This window comes from Puma concolor, chromosome D4 (genome assembly GCF_028749965.1).
Source record: "Puma concolor isolate L17-30 chromosome D4, mPumCon1.1.hap2, whole genome shotgun sequence".
Lineage (NCBI taxonomy): Eukaryota > Metazoa > Chordata > Mammalia > Carnivora > Felidae > Puma > Puma concolor.
The window spans coordinates 67,419,715-67,434,655 of record NC_141679.1 but is presented as its reverse complement, the minus strand read 5'-3'; the positions used below and the strand labels follow the sequence as shown (position 1 = coordinate 67,434,655).

Below are 14,941 nucleotides of genomic sequence, written 5' to 3'. Positions count from 1 at the left end.
TAACTTATCATAGCCAAGTCTCACGAGTAGTACTCATAGAAGCAGTCAGCCATGCTAGATCTCAGGGCTACGGTGCTAAGTACTGTCCTCACACACAGTTCCTACAAGAAAAGTATTTCCCCCCTTAATTACTTTCCTAAAAAGGCAAACAAATTCTTTTTTTCTGAATGACCCCTCTATTTTTATCTTGCAGGTAAGGAAAAAGAGTAAGGAGTGTGGCTCTAAATACTAGAAACTGCTTGAAACTACGGTTTACAAGAAAGTCAACTCCAGAAGTGGAGACTATCCCAGATTTGCCACTCCCATGCCTTCTGATCCTTGCCAGGTTACTTTAACTCTCCACACCTCAATTTACTCACCTGTGAAATGGAGATAATGACTGTGTAGCTCATAAGACTGCTGTAAGGATTAAATAATCCTGTAAAGTGCTAAGAATCCTGCTTGGCACATAGTAAGAGCTCAATAAATATTAGCTAGTATTGTTAGAAATGAGAACATGTAAAGGAAAAGACCATGGGCTCCAGGGGCAGATTAAGCTTCACTGAGAACTCCATTTTCTACTTGTGTGACATTGAACAAACTTGCTTAATGCTCTGTGCTTCAGTTTTCCCGTCTATAAATTGAGGCTAAAACCACTTACCACAAAGGCTGCTGTGAGAATGACACGAAATAATGCATGTAAGTGTCCTGTTTCAATAAAAATGTTAGTACCCTTCTGCCTCAAAGCTAACTGCTAGCACTAGGGTCAGGCACAGGATGGTCAGGACTCACCTATGCACCCTCACCTTGTGGCCCACTCCCTCTCTCCTGACTCCTCCAAGAAAAATGCAAGACAATTAGTTCCATGTCAGGACTTCAAGCCAATATGAAAACATAAGAAAATAAAAAAATTTAATCCCCTGCACACATACACATGTTCAAATCAGCATTCCATATTAAGCAGATCCCTGAACCTATCATTGGGAAATCCTACACTGAACAAAAACCGGAAGTGGAGGTAAACATTAGGAGGTTGAACGGCTAATTTTCCAACACAGTTCTTTGACAAGAAGAATCACCAAGTGACAGAAAGGGAACCCAGAAAGATCTGGATTTAAACCCTCACTCTACCACGTACTACCTATGCGACTCTGATCCAATTACCTACTTAGAGTATTTCCTCCTCATCCCTAACACAGAGCCCCATCCTCTATTTCACAACCCAGTGATGAGGAGTAAATGAGATCATGCACATGTAATCCCTTGCTGGTCTGGCACACAGCTAGTGACCAAGACATGGTGGCTGGTAGTGGGAAATCTGAATGACAAAGCCAGACCAAAGAGGCTGACAACGGTAATTGGGGACTAACCAAACACTCCTTCAGTTCTCTTCTTTTAGAACAAAAATTTCTAGGGGGAAAATGAGAAATACTGTAACTCTGTCACTACACAGAAACATTTAGACCACAATTACAATCTTCTTCCACTATAGTCAAAATAGCAAGGCCCTTGCATAATTAAAAGGTTATGTTCTTCTTTCACTTTTTATAGAAATTTTCTTCTTATGTTTCATACGTACTTTGTGTTACAGATTCCTTTCAATGGCTTCTGATTTCCCTTTCTGACTATTTTTAACAGTACTGTGGGACATGTGAGGTTCTTTTTTTTTTTTTTTTTTATCATAAGCCACCTCACATCCCTCTGGGATGTAGGCAGAGTATAAATTATAAATGTTACATATATATGGTAAAATGGGGACACTGACATATTTTCACACTGGCCATTTAAACTTCTTAGTAGTTTCCAAAAGCATTAGAGAAGAGAGGGTGAGAAGCTTCAGGGGAGAAAGGAAGGAGAATAGTAAGCTAAGAAGATAGGAAGAAACCATGACTGTTATCCCAGGGACTTCCCATATGGTACACGTACCCACAATGGGGAATTAGGCCAAATATAATTAAAAATACAATCTCCTTTAAAAAACAAAAAATTCTGAAATCCAAATGCAGGAAGCAATATAGTTTCAGATGAGAAAAAAAATGTGGTGCACGAAATTAAAATAGGATGAGAGAAACTTTACAGAATGCACTCAATAATTTAATGGCTCTAAGCGGGGAGAGGAAGAGGCATTCAAGAGAAGGAAATCATATTAATGAAGCAAATGATAAGGGGGATGAGGAAAGCTTTTATATGCCTATAGAAGAGAGCAATCACTGCAGAGAAAGTAAGCCTATTAGTAAGGAAGAGAACCATGGCTAAAATCTTAAAAGGACTGAGTTACTGAATTGCTTTCAGAACAGCTATTTTGAGAGAGAGAGAGAGGAGCAGACAAATCTAATCACAAACAGAAGGTGACTCAAATCAGATAAAGGCATATAGCGGTGATGGATCCCATGCCAGATCTGGCAAACTAGGAAGTACCTACTGCCTCAGAGGGAGACAGACAATTTCTGAACTGCACTCATTAGTTCAATTTAAGAAGGAGGATTTGCTTAGCTTCATTCACTAGTAGTCAAAAAAGGGGACACATTTTATGTCACAAGCATGTATGAATTTCAAACCTGGAGCCTTAACATGCAACTGAGCAAGGTGAAAGCCTTAGTTTGGGTTTTGGGTGTGGAAAAAAAACGGTCAACAAAAACACATGTGGCGTGTGGCGGGTGGGGATGAAATACAAATCTAGTAAAAAGTTTCAAAATAGAAAGATGGGGGAAAAGATTTATGTTTATAGCTCTGAAATGAAAGTATATCCAGGCTCTTTTTTTCCCCTTCAATACTACCTCCTTTAGTTCTATACCTAATCCTCTACCTCTATTCCTAAACTCAGTGAAAGCTTGGAATCAATCTCCTAATCACTAATTTGTCAAACCTTGAAGCAGCATTTGGCTTCTGTTCCTCCTTTTCTGAGAACCTGGAGACAAGGAAGGCTATTAGCACCTAGAAGACAGGACAAGAATGCCTGATGCAGGGGCACCTGGATGGCTCAGTCAGTTAGCATCTGACTCTTAATTTCGGCTCAGGTCATGATCTCACAGTTTGTGGGATTGAGCCCCAAGTCGGGCTCTGTGCTGACAGCATGGAGCGTGCTTGGGATCCTCTCTCCCCCTCTCTCTGTGCCTCCCCCGCTCACGTGTGCACACACACTCTCTCAAAATAAATACATTTTATAAAAAGAATACCTGATGAATAACTAATATTTATACAAACTAAAAAATTTTTTTTTAATTTTGCCAATCTTCCAGATTTCTGGATTTCTTCACACATTAATAGGATGTATTACTCTAAGAAAGAAGAAAGAATCAATAAGCAAGAATGTTTGGAAGTCTAGAAAATATACACCCAATAAGTATTTACTGAGCATTTACAAATGCAAGATGCTATGCAGGGTACAAAAAGGTTAAAATACATGAAGTTTACCCTAAAATAACTGAAATGGGGGCACCTGGGTGGCTCAGTTGGTTAAGCAGCCAACTTCGGCTCAGGTCATGATCTCATGGTTTGTGAGTTGGAGCCCTGCATCAGCTGACTCCAGCTGGGAACCTGGAGCCTGCTTCAGATTCTTTGTCTCCCTCTCTCCCCCTCCCCCGCTTGAGCTCTGTCTTTCTCTGTCTCTCAAAAAAATAAACGTTAAAAAAAAAAAAAAAGAACTGAAATGTTCTCAAAAGGTTAGAAAATCATGCAGTATGAGGAAGCAAAATCAGATAGGCTCAGTTTCATGGGCAGCTTGAGCAATGAAAAAAAGAAAAAACACAAACAGGGAATACTAGACACTGAACCCAGCTCTGATACAAATACTCCCTATGATCTTGGGTAAGTCACTTTAAATTCTGAGCCTCAGTTTCCTGGGTTTAACTAGATTAATCTCTAAAGCGCTTTCCTCTTCTCAAAATTTATGATCCTAAGGGAAAGTAGACACAAAGTAAAATTTTTCAGAGTATACTTGCAGGAAGAAGTATAAGCCCATTTGGTCCAGCATAGTGACCAAGAATACAAAAACAAGAGTAGGTTAAAAGCAAATCAATTTAGGGGTACATGGGTGGCTCAGTCAGTTAAGCATCCAACTCCCGATTTCGGCTCAGGTCATGATCTCATGGTCATGATTTCAAGCCCTGCATCAGGCTCTGCGCTGATTTTCTCTCTCTCTCTCTCTCTCTGTCCCTCCCCTGCTTTTGCTCTCTCTCTCTAAAATAAAAAAAGAAATAAAAATTAAAAAAAAAAAAAAAAAGAAAGAAAATCCTGGGAATGCAAGCTGGTGCAGCCACTCTGGAAAACAGTATGGAGGTTTCTCAAAAAACTCAAAATAGAACTACCCTATGACCCAGCAATTGCACTAGTAGGTATTTATCCAAGGATACAGTTGTGCTGTTTCAAAGGGACACATGCACTCCAATGTTTATAGCAGCACTATCAACAATAGCCAAAGTATGGAAAGAGCCCAAATGTCCCTCAATGGATGAATGGATAAAGAAGATGTGGTATATATATATACAATGGAGTATTACTCGGCAGTCAAAAATAATGAAATCTTGCCATTTGCAACTACATGGATACAATTGGAAGGTATTATGCTAAGTGAAATTAGTCAGAGAAAGACAAATATCATATGACTTCACTATATGAGGACTTTGAGAGACAAAACAGATGAACATAAGGGAAGGGAAACAAAAATAATATGAAGGCAGGGAGGGGGACAAAACATAAGAGACTCATGGATATGGAGAACAGAGGGTTACTGGAGGGAGTATGGGAGGGGGTAATGGGCTAAATGGGTAAGGAGCATTAAGGAATCTACTCCTGAAATCATTGTTGCACTATACGCTAACTAATTTGGATGTAAATTTAAAAAAATAATAAAATTAATAAAAAAATAAAAAATTAAATTACATTAAAAACCAAATCCATGTAATCAATGTAAAAATAGTTACCATGGTAAAGTTTATGTTATTTATATTTTACCATAATAAAAAAAAGGAAAAAGAAACAAAGGATTTAACATTAAGTAGGTACATATTTGGATCAGGTAACCTTAAGGTAATTTTCTTCCTCTTCCTGGCAAAGCACAGACCATCACACAGAATGACTAAATACTGCAGTGAGTCTCTGAGTCTTTCACTAGGTGCTGCATGCTCAACAATAGTTAATGAGGTAGAAACACTATGCTCTGGGAACTAGACTAATGCTATAAAATTAAAAAAAAAGGTCCTTGAAAGCAGTCTGAAGGGACAACGTATGCAATGATGTCTCCTACGCCTAGCTCTAGTCCAGACCATTCTCCAAAGCTCCAACTCTGCATTTCCCAGTGCTTATCCTTACCCATGCCCTACTTCTGTCGAATTCATCTTCTCATTCCACACTTCCCCAAACCACTCACCTCTCCTGCACATACCCTGTCTGCATTTGTCGTTTCATTCTTTACTGGACTGCACATGTAAGATACGGAGTGAGGGGACTGCTCAGTCTCCCCCCTCCACACTTCTGGCCATCACTATTGCTTCCTAACTGTGCCAGAGGAAGTAAGAATGCTAAACTGTTTGCTCAGAATCTGAAATACTGATGAGACAACATTTTACTGGCCGGCAAGGTTACCGCATCCATGTTCTAAATAACTATCTGTTGTTCCCAATTCCAGGCAACAAAGGAGGGACTGTCTCTTGAGGCCTCACCTTTTCTACCTCTTCTCTTCCGGGTTCAATGCTGCCACTGTGTTATCTAGATAAGTTATTGAACTTATCTCTGTGCCTCTGCTCTCTATCTGTAAAATGAGAATGTAGTTGTGAAATTTCAATGTTTCTGTGTCACATACAGAACAGCCCCTCGTCCACAGTAGGAAGCAATAAGTAAGAGGGCTAAATTGTAAGGTCTCTCTACCTTCCACTGTCCATGGTAAGCACTCCTACTAGGGCCATCCAGTCGCCTCTCTTTCCTGATTTCTGCGGTAAGCTGATCTGGGCAGATAGGGTCCCGATGGATCTCTTCCCTCTTCTCATGCATACCTCTCTCTCCCTGAGAGAGAATGAACTTGCACTATCCAAGATGGGAAGGACCTTCAGCCCACATGGCACAAGCTTCATTCTACAAGTCATTTTCACCAAGGATTTCTTTATTGGATATAATCAGGGGACTGTCTGGTGACTAATAAATTAGTATTGGGGTGCCCGGGTGGCTCAGTTGGTTGAGCATCTGACTTCAGCTCAGGTCATAATCTCATGGTTTGTGGGTTTGAGCCCTGCATTGGGCTCTGTGCTGACAGCTCAGAGCCTGGAGTCTGCTTCGGATTCTGTGTCTCCCTTTCTTTCTGCCCCTCCCCTGCTCACACTCTGTGTCTCTCTCTCAAAAATAAATAAAAACATTAAAAAATTAAAAAAAATAATAAAGTAATATTGTTTATCCATCTTATTTTTGTTCCTTCATGTGTACAGAAACTGTGGTTTGGAACTTACAAGCTGGAGTCAGATTTGAGCTGAAAAGTTCTAACCTGAACCCCTAACACAAGAACCTCTTAGTCATCCTTACTCTGCCTCTGTCTTGCCTGCAACATTGATGCTCTCTCTTCCTCTCCTTTATTACTACCTTATTTCCAGTTTTCCACATGTTATCTGAACTATTCCATCAGCCTTCAAAGTGGTCCCCCTTTACAATGGCTTTACAGACCATCTTTAACATTGGCTACTAGGGCTATCTTCCTAAACCCGGTCACATCATTTCTTGCTCAAAACTCTTCAGCAGTTTATTGGTGCCTAAAACAGTGGTCTCTCAATCCTGGCTGAACATCGAACACAGAGATTAAATCACAATCAGAGGTGGGACCCAGGAACAAGTATTTTTTTTATTGTCTAATATGAGAACCACTTGATTACTACCTTAAAGGAAAATAGAAATTTAGAAGCACAATGCTACATGCAATTTTTTAGAATGGAGTTAAATGTATGTCCAATAATTTCAAAATACTGATGAAAGTTCAAATGGGGAAGATGATAGCTCTCAAGAAGGCTGGTAGAAATTTGCTTTGGAAAATAACCTAAGTTCTTGGGGCACCTGGGTGGCTCAGTTGGTTAAGCATCTGACTCTTGATTTCAGCTCAGGTCGTGATCCACGGTCATGGGATTGAGCCCTGTATCAGCCTACATGCTGGGCATGGAACCTGCTTAAGATTCTCATTCTCTCTCTCTCTCTCTCTCTCTCTCTCTCTCTCTCCCCACCTCGGCCTCTCTCCCACACTTTCATGTGCACTCCCCCCACACCCCCCACCTAAAATAAAATTAAAGAAAAGAAAAATACCCTAAGTTCTAGACAAGGCAAGTAAGCATGGAAAAATCTTGAATGTAAGAGAGGAAATAAAAGAGAAGGACAAATATTTATGAAGAGGTGAACATGCGTAAATAAGATTTAATGGTGAAGATGAATGAAATAAGACAAGATCTTAACATATTTCAAAGCACAGACATCAAGGAATGAGCAAAGAACTACAAGTAAGGGACAGTGAATAAAGATATGACTTGAAAATAAGGTCACAAGTTGACAGAAAGGCCACTAGATCAAAAGAATATAGGCAGAAACTTCTGGTTCCTATTCTATCTTTGCCGTGTATTGCCATTATTATATTCTTAGACAAGCAAATATTTAACCTTGTTACACCTTGTTCATAAGCTAGGGATAAAACCTATTTCATAAGATAACTGGGAAAATTTAACAAGATAAATACATACAAAAGCATCAAGCATAGGGCAATGCTCAATAAATCAATAAATGTTTGATGAATGTTTCTCTGAGAAGTACTATAGGATGAAATCCTAAAAGAAAAAAACAAACCTTTTCAAAACCATACAAAACGAATACACGGAAGACAAAGAAACATTGGTCTACTATTGTGTTGTGCCAGTATGGTGGGCAACAGAACTTGAAAATTTCTCCAGTTTCCACAAGGCAAAATTTGAGGTTAGCTCAACTCCATGGAGGTAATCCATTAAAAAAATCCTTCCAAGACACATAACACTATGCCTTCATTTAAAAGTACACAGAGTGGGTTGGGGACGGGGGGGGCGCCTGGGTGGCTCAGGTTAGGCGTCCGACTTCTGCTCAGGTCATGATCCCGTGGTTTGTGATATGAATTCAAGCCCCGCATCAGGCTCTGTGCTGACCGCTCAGAGCCTGAAGCCTGCTTTGGATTCTGTGTCTCCCTCTCTGTCTGCCCCTCCCCAGCTCACACTCTCTGTCTTTTTCTGAAAAAAATAAACATTAAAAAAAAATTTTTTTAATAAAAGAAAAATAAAAAGAACCCACAGTGGTCTTAATTACCACTGCACTGACATCAACATTAATTATCATTGCATTAAAACATGTCAGTAAACAAATACTCCTTACTCTCAGGTCACTCCCAAGTCAGCCTATCAACATTCATGATGCTTTCCCAAGCTATTTTAGAGTAGAAAATCAAAAGCACCTGGAGTGGCAGGTACATGTGTTTATAAATCTAATTTCGAAAGGTCAGCTGCTGTTTGTCTCAGGGATGATTCAGGGTGTGGGGAGAGGTGGTGGACTAATTCTGTTAACAAAAAAATTTTTCCCACACTCTGTATGCACACTGCATTTCAGGTGCCACTCCATTAAACTAGGTAGACTCTTGAACAACATCTTAGAAGTCATAAGTGAAGAAATGGGTATTTTGATGTTTTCTAAGTATCTCAGGTTTCTTGAAACTAAGCTATTATCTTTAAAACTAACACTCCGGGGCGCCTGGGTGGCGCAGTCGGTTAAGCGTCCGACTTCAGCCAGGTCACTATCTCGCGGTCCATGAGTTCGAGCCCCGCGTCAGGCTCTGGGCTGATGGCTCGGAGCCTGGAGCCTGTTTCCGATTCTGTGTCTCCCTCTCTCTCTGCCCCTCCCCGTTCATGCTCTGTCTCTCTCTGTCCCAAAAATGAATAAACGTTGAAAAAAATAAAACTAACACTCCTTATTTTACTCAATTTATTATATCTCTTTAAAAAGTCTACTGCTTTCTTATCCTTTCTTCAGGTTCAGAACTGGCACCTGCTAATTATGCCTATTAGGCTTAGGGTAGTTCTGTGATTTTCAAGTGGCATTTGCAGGGTGTACCGTTGCAGAGGACACAGAATAAGATTTTCCTAAAGAAGCTCTATAAAAGATATGGGGAAATGGGGGTTAAAAACGCTCACGTATTTGTGAAAAAAGGCTGCCAGAGGTAGTGTATTTGTGTTTTGGTTTGTAAAGACCACGAAAAAGAAAGCGATACCGTCTGCACAGTCCCCTTGAGGAAGAGGAAACAAGGTGGAAGAAAAGAGCACTGCCCTGGAAATTATGAGACCGGGATTCTGTTCTCAGCCCTGCTAATAACTAACAATGTGCCTTGGGATGGTCATTGCCATCTCTGGGTTTGAGCTTCTCACTCTGTAGAATGAGGGTGATGAGCCAGATGAGGATTTCCAAGTCCAATCTAACCGTAGCTCTACACATCAGCTAGCTTTAAAACCGCTGTTTCCAACCTTCTTTTCCAGCCCAGCACACTGGCAGGGACTCTCAAGTCCCTGAAGGCTGTGTCAGAAACCCCTGCAGGGCCGGATGGGTATGCAGTCTGAATCAGCACACCCCCGACACTCTGTACGAGGGACTCTGCTCCTCCATCGTCTATACCCAATGGAAAATCACCAAGTCCCCCGACCTCCAACTGAGAGACGCCACTCAGTACAGCACACACAGCAGGCAGCAGGGGCCTAGTATGGGCAGAAGCAGTGAGCAAGCAGCTTCACCTCTTCAGGAAGAACTAAAAGATGTCACAATTGGAAACACCGTCGATACCCCCTGGCACAACTTCTAATGTTATACAAAGGAACACACCAAGTCCCTGAAAGGAAAACTGGTACAAAAGTAGCCATCAGGTTTGTGTGATTGGGTTGGATAAATACTCAAGACTCCATGCCCAGTGCTCTGGTCAACATGCCATTAAGATCACAATTCACAGAAATTTATGTGGAACGATCTGGCTTCCTTAAATGATCTAGTAAAAGAGACAAAGTTCCAATCCCCTTAATGTTATCTCATGTAAGCTTAAAAAAAGAAAAAAAAAAAAATCAAGGGGTATGAAATACCAATGAATTGTATGGGACAAAAATAACCAGCTTCAATGATATCCTAGGACCTCCTGTTATAAGCAATTCAGGAGGGGTTAAATATAAATAAATAAATAAATAAATAAATAAATAAATAAATAAATAACAAGCTCCCCCTTTAAACCAATTCCCCATCATCCCCTTGGATCATGAGTTCACCAGGTTCTGATCATCTAGGAGAGTGTCCTTACCATTCCAATGCAGAAGAGAATAAAAAGCAGCAGCCAGGGTATAAGCAATTCAGGAGGGGTTAAATATAAATAAATAAATAAATAAATAAATAAATAAATAAATAAATAAATAAATAAATAAATAAATAAATAACAAGCTCCCCCTTTAAACCAATTCCCCATCATCCCCTTGGATCATGAGTTCACCAGGTTCTGATCATCTAGGAGAGTGTCCTTACCATTCCAATGCAGAAGAGAATAAAAAGCAGCAGCCAGGGTATGTCTGTACAGCTACGGTCCTCCAGTGGCTTCCATTCTCGTTTAGAGCTCTAATTGAAAATACAAAATAAGAGAGTGGCGAATGTTAAACGTAGTTAAAATGAGGAAGGCACAAAAATACCACTTATACCTAGACTCCTTCTTGCCTGACAAGTTTCTACTGAACCTACTAAGATACAACTCAAGTACAGGTCACCTTTCTGGGAAGTTTTCCCTAACACCCCACCTTTCTTCCTGGTTAGGCAGAGTATTGACTCCAATGCTTTTCTTGTACCTCTATTAGAGTAGTTAGCATTCTGGGTTGGAATTGTTAACTGTATCCCCAGAAGAACATGAGCTTCACAAGGGAAAAGACCTCTTCTCATTTCCCAGCATCTAACATGACACCTGAGGGTTCAAGACATGTATTCAATACGGCCTTTTTTTTTTTTTTTCAACGTTTATTTATTTTTGGGACAGAGAGAGACAGAGCATGAACGGGGGAGGGGCAGAGAGAGAGGGAGACACAGAATCAGAAACAGGCTCCAGTCTCTGAGCCATCCGCCCAGAGCCTGACGCGGGGCTCGAACTCACGGACCGCGAGATCGTGACCTGGCTGAAGTCGGACGCTTAACCGACTGCGCCACCCAGGCGCCCCCACTACGGCCTTTTTTAACGAATAAATGAACAAACAAATTCTTCCAACTTTAATCTTAGTGGTCGCTTTCTCTTTGTGTGTCCAGATGCTAAACTTAAAAATTTAGAGGGGCGCCTGGGTGGCTCAGTCAGTTAAGTGTCTGACTTCAGCGCGGGTCATGATCTCACAGTTCGTGAGTTCGAGCCCCACGTTGGGCTCTGTGCTAACGGCTCAGAGCCTGGAGCCTGCTTCAGGATTCTGGGTCTCCTTCTCTCTCTGCCATTCCCCAGCTTGCACTGTCTGTCTGTCTGTCTCTCTCTCTCAGAAATAAACATTAAAAAAAATTTTTTTAAATCTAGAATGTGCTTTACATATTATGTTCTTTTCTAGGAAGAAAGCCCATTAAAGTGAATTCCTATTCAAGGGTAATTTCTTTTAGATCTAATAAAATTCAGGAGAGAAAAACTAAATTAAAACATTTTTAGAGACAGATCTTGGTAACTCCTAAGCCACCATCCACGGATTTTCAGTCTGTTTCTAGAAAGTAGAAAGAGTTTCTCGATCAAACAGAGATTCCCTAACTGAAGAACCAGAAGCATTCTAAAAGTAAATGTGCGAAGTATTGAATGGAATCCTGATTGCATTTTTTTTTTCTTATAGCAAATACTCTCAGGCTCTCAAGTCAGCTTACAAATTCCTTTTAACCGGAATGTAATAGAAAAAACACCCCTAAGTTTTCTAATGAACAAAAAACCCAGGGTCTCCCACCCTATGCTGGAAACAATAGGCAGAGAAGGGAGAGAAGGCAGCCTTGGGAAACCTATGGGAAAAGTTCTTGCGAGAAGGTTGGGGCCTCCAATGGCTTCCATGACAAGATCCAGGAAGCCATCTGGGAAGGCTTATCTTCAGGAAAGGGCATACCAACAGAAGGCGGCTGGAGATAATAAGGAGGCCTCTAGTATAGTTAGTATTTAGAGTACAAGAGTCGGGAACTGGTTCTCAGGTTTGCTTATTGGCTTTTCCTCCCTTTAAAAAAGAAAGCAACAGTTTTTAGCTATGTACCCTTTAATAACTTGATGAAAGCTACACATTCTTTTCTTGGGAGGTATGTATCTATTTGCATAGTTTTCATAAAACTTTAGGGAATTCAGACCCCAAGTTAGGAAACTCAACTTTAAAATACCTGCTTATCAATGTTGAAAGCAGAGAGTCTGAGCTACAACCCTTCTTCCCTACCCCTCACATGCTAACCAGACAGATGCCTTTTCCTTGTTTAGTGCCTTACACTGTTCAATTGTTCAACAACAACAACAAAAAACTCCACCCCCCTTAATAGCTTGGTCCCAGACACCCACACAAGAAAACAAAAGAGCAGTAGTGACTCACAGGGGAAAACCTTACCCTAAGACTCTAACTAGAATTAAAAACCAAGAGTGAGTAGGCAGTTTTTTCCAAAGGAATGTAACACTATGGAAAATGGATCAAGGACTCTGTTCTCTCGCCGGTTCTGTCATTAGTTAGCTACGTGACTTTGGAAAAATTGCTTCACCTCTCTGGGTGGCAGGAAGGAGTTAGACTGCATCTCTTAGGTTCCTTCCAACTGTAAAAATCTATGATCAGCAGGACAATTTTGTGAAAATTTTTATGACAAAAAAAAAAAAAAAAGAAAAGAAAAGCTGCAAAAATAATTTGACATTATTCCTTGTACTTTTCAAGCAAGAATGCCAGTATTGTGGTCTATGTTTGGAACACAGCTACTCACAGTACGAATAAAGAATGTTTCTTTGTATTAAATAATTTCAATCTTGAATAATTCCCATTAGAGTAAAATGACTTACAAACACAGAATTTGGATACCTCTTTGAAATTCATATTTACCCTAAGGTAATTTCCAGAGCAAGAGCTACTTTAAGATGCTATATTTGTTTATCTTAAACAGTCTAAAAAAAAAAACAAAACAAAACAGTCTAGAAGGGGGGGGGCAGGGAGGAGCCTCAGATTGACTGAGCAGTTTCTTTATCCACAACTATTTTCTTAGCAATGTTACCTTAGACCAACATTCAGTTTTTAATGCTTAAATTTTCACCTACAACATAAAGAAAGTGGGATTTCACTCTTGACCAGAAACACACAGAGATCCGACATCCCAACAATTTAATTCTACTTACTGTGGGCCACTTGCGACCAAATACGTAAAAAACCTTTCACTGGGGAGGAGAAGCGGAGAGAGGAGGGAGTTACATGTAAAAGATAGTGACAAGGTACAAACTAGAACAGAAGAACATCAAGGAGAGGGTGGTCACTCTTACTCAGATAAAGAAAAGGCGTCTCAGAGGAACGATGGCTTGGGGGTATTCTGAGGACTAAACGTGAGTATCTATCACACAGTAAGCACTAATTCTTAGTTATTCTTATTCATCCACACTTTTTAGTTAACCCTCTCCCTATTAAGATATCCTTTTACCAGATGGACCTTTCCAAATAAAAGAAATAAAAAGAATATTAAAGTTGCCTTTCCCCTTCTATTTACTACAACTTGACTTAATGGTGGCATGTTTGCATTTTAGCTACTATTCTTAATGTTATCAGTCACTGATCACTATTAACTAGGTACTATACCCAAAGCTTTACATACTTTATGTCTTCTTTACATACATTATGTCTTCAAAACAGCTCTCTGACGCAGGTTACCATCCTTATTTCACAGATTAAAAAACAGCAACAACAACAAAAAACAACCCAAACTCAAAAGTTAAATAATCAGCCCAAGATTTTATAGTTGTGCAACCAGACTCTGAATCCAACTCTGTGACCACAAAGCCAAATCCAATGAGAATATCGTTCATTTGCACCAGTCAGTAAGGAACAAAACTCCACTAGTTTTTCCTCACAACGCAAAACTGGGGAGCCAACCCAATTATTTAAAATCCTATAGGCACCGAGAAAGAGAGTAAGATGTTTTATGAGCCATGACATTTCTCAAGCGAGTCAAGAAGCCCAACAGTTGAAAAATTTTAATGATTCTTTAACAGATTTAACCAACTGGCAACTGGATTTAATGCTGTCTGTTTCTTCCAATTAAAATCCACATAGACCTGGCAGAAGTAAAATGTTTTACAAAAGCACATTTTAAATGTGATTTTTATCCCCTTCTCAAATTCTATATGAGATTAATACAGGCTGTCAGTAAATGTTAGGTCCCTTCCCCTTCACACAATCTTACAATTTAGGAACTAAATAGGGTCATCGTAATCATACTGTGCAAACCTTAAATGACAATGATTGAGACTGAGGGAAGGGAGAGGTAGGGACTAGCCCAAGGGATCCTATTTGATCCTCAAAACAAGTCTGTTAGTCATTATTATATGTTCCTGATTTTTCTACTTTGTAAAAGAGAAAACCAAGGTTCAGAGAAAATAAGTGGAAAATCTATATCTGAAACCTGAGACCTCAAACTCAAGCAGAGAGATGGACACTGTAAGACTTAAGGAAATGCTAAAAATAAAAAAATAAAAAAAAATATGGTAACAGGATGAAGAATGCTTTTGTCAGGCTCATCAATAGACTAAACACAGCCCAGGAAAGAATCAATAAACTCAAGGATAGGTCAATAGAAATTACTGAAAATGAAACACAAAGAAAAAAAGAGGGAAAAATCAAAAGCCCACAAAAGAGCATCCAAGAACTACAGGGCAATATCAAATGGTCTAACATATGTGTAATTGGAACCCCAGAAGGAGAAGATTGAATGGGGCAGAGAAAATGTTAGAAGAAAT

At 39.9% G+C, this 14,941-nt stretch overlaps 1 protein-coding gene across 5 annotated transcripts in view; it reads right to left on the bottom strand.

Annotated features, from left to right (window-relative positions):
* Positions 1–14,941, bottom strand: part of SLC44A1 (solute carrier family 44 member 1) — a 202,905-nt gene that overhangs the window by 136,229 nt on the left and 51,735 nt on the right. For 4 of the 5 annotated variants that reach the window (XM_086683629.1, XM_086683631.1, XM_086683630.1 and 1 more), the window contains one exon: positions 10,510–10,599. In XM_086683629.1, the coding sequence (XP_086539755.1) occupies positions 10,510–10,599 (90 nt within the window). Of the gene's footprint in view, positions 1–10,291; positions 10,337–10,509; positions 10,600–14,941 lie in introns of those variants that run through there. The other variant, XM_086683633.1, reaches the window with a different exon arrangement.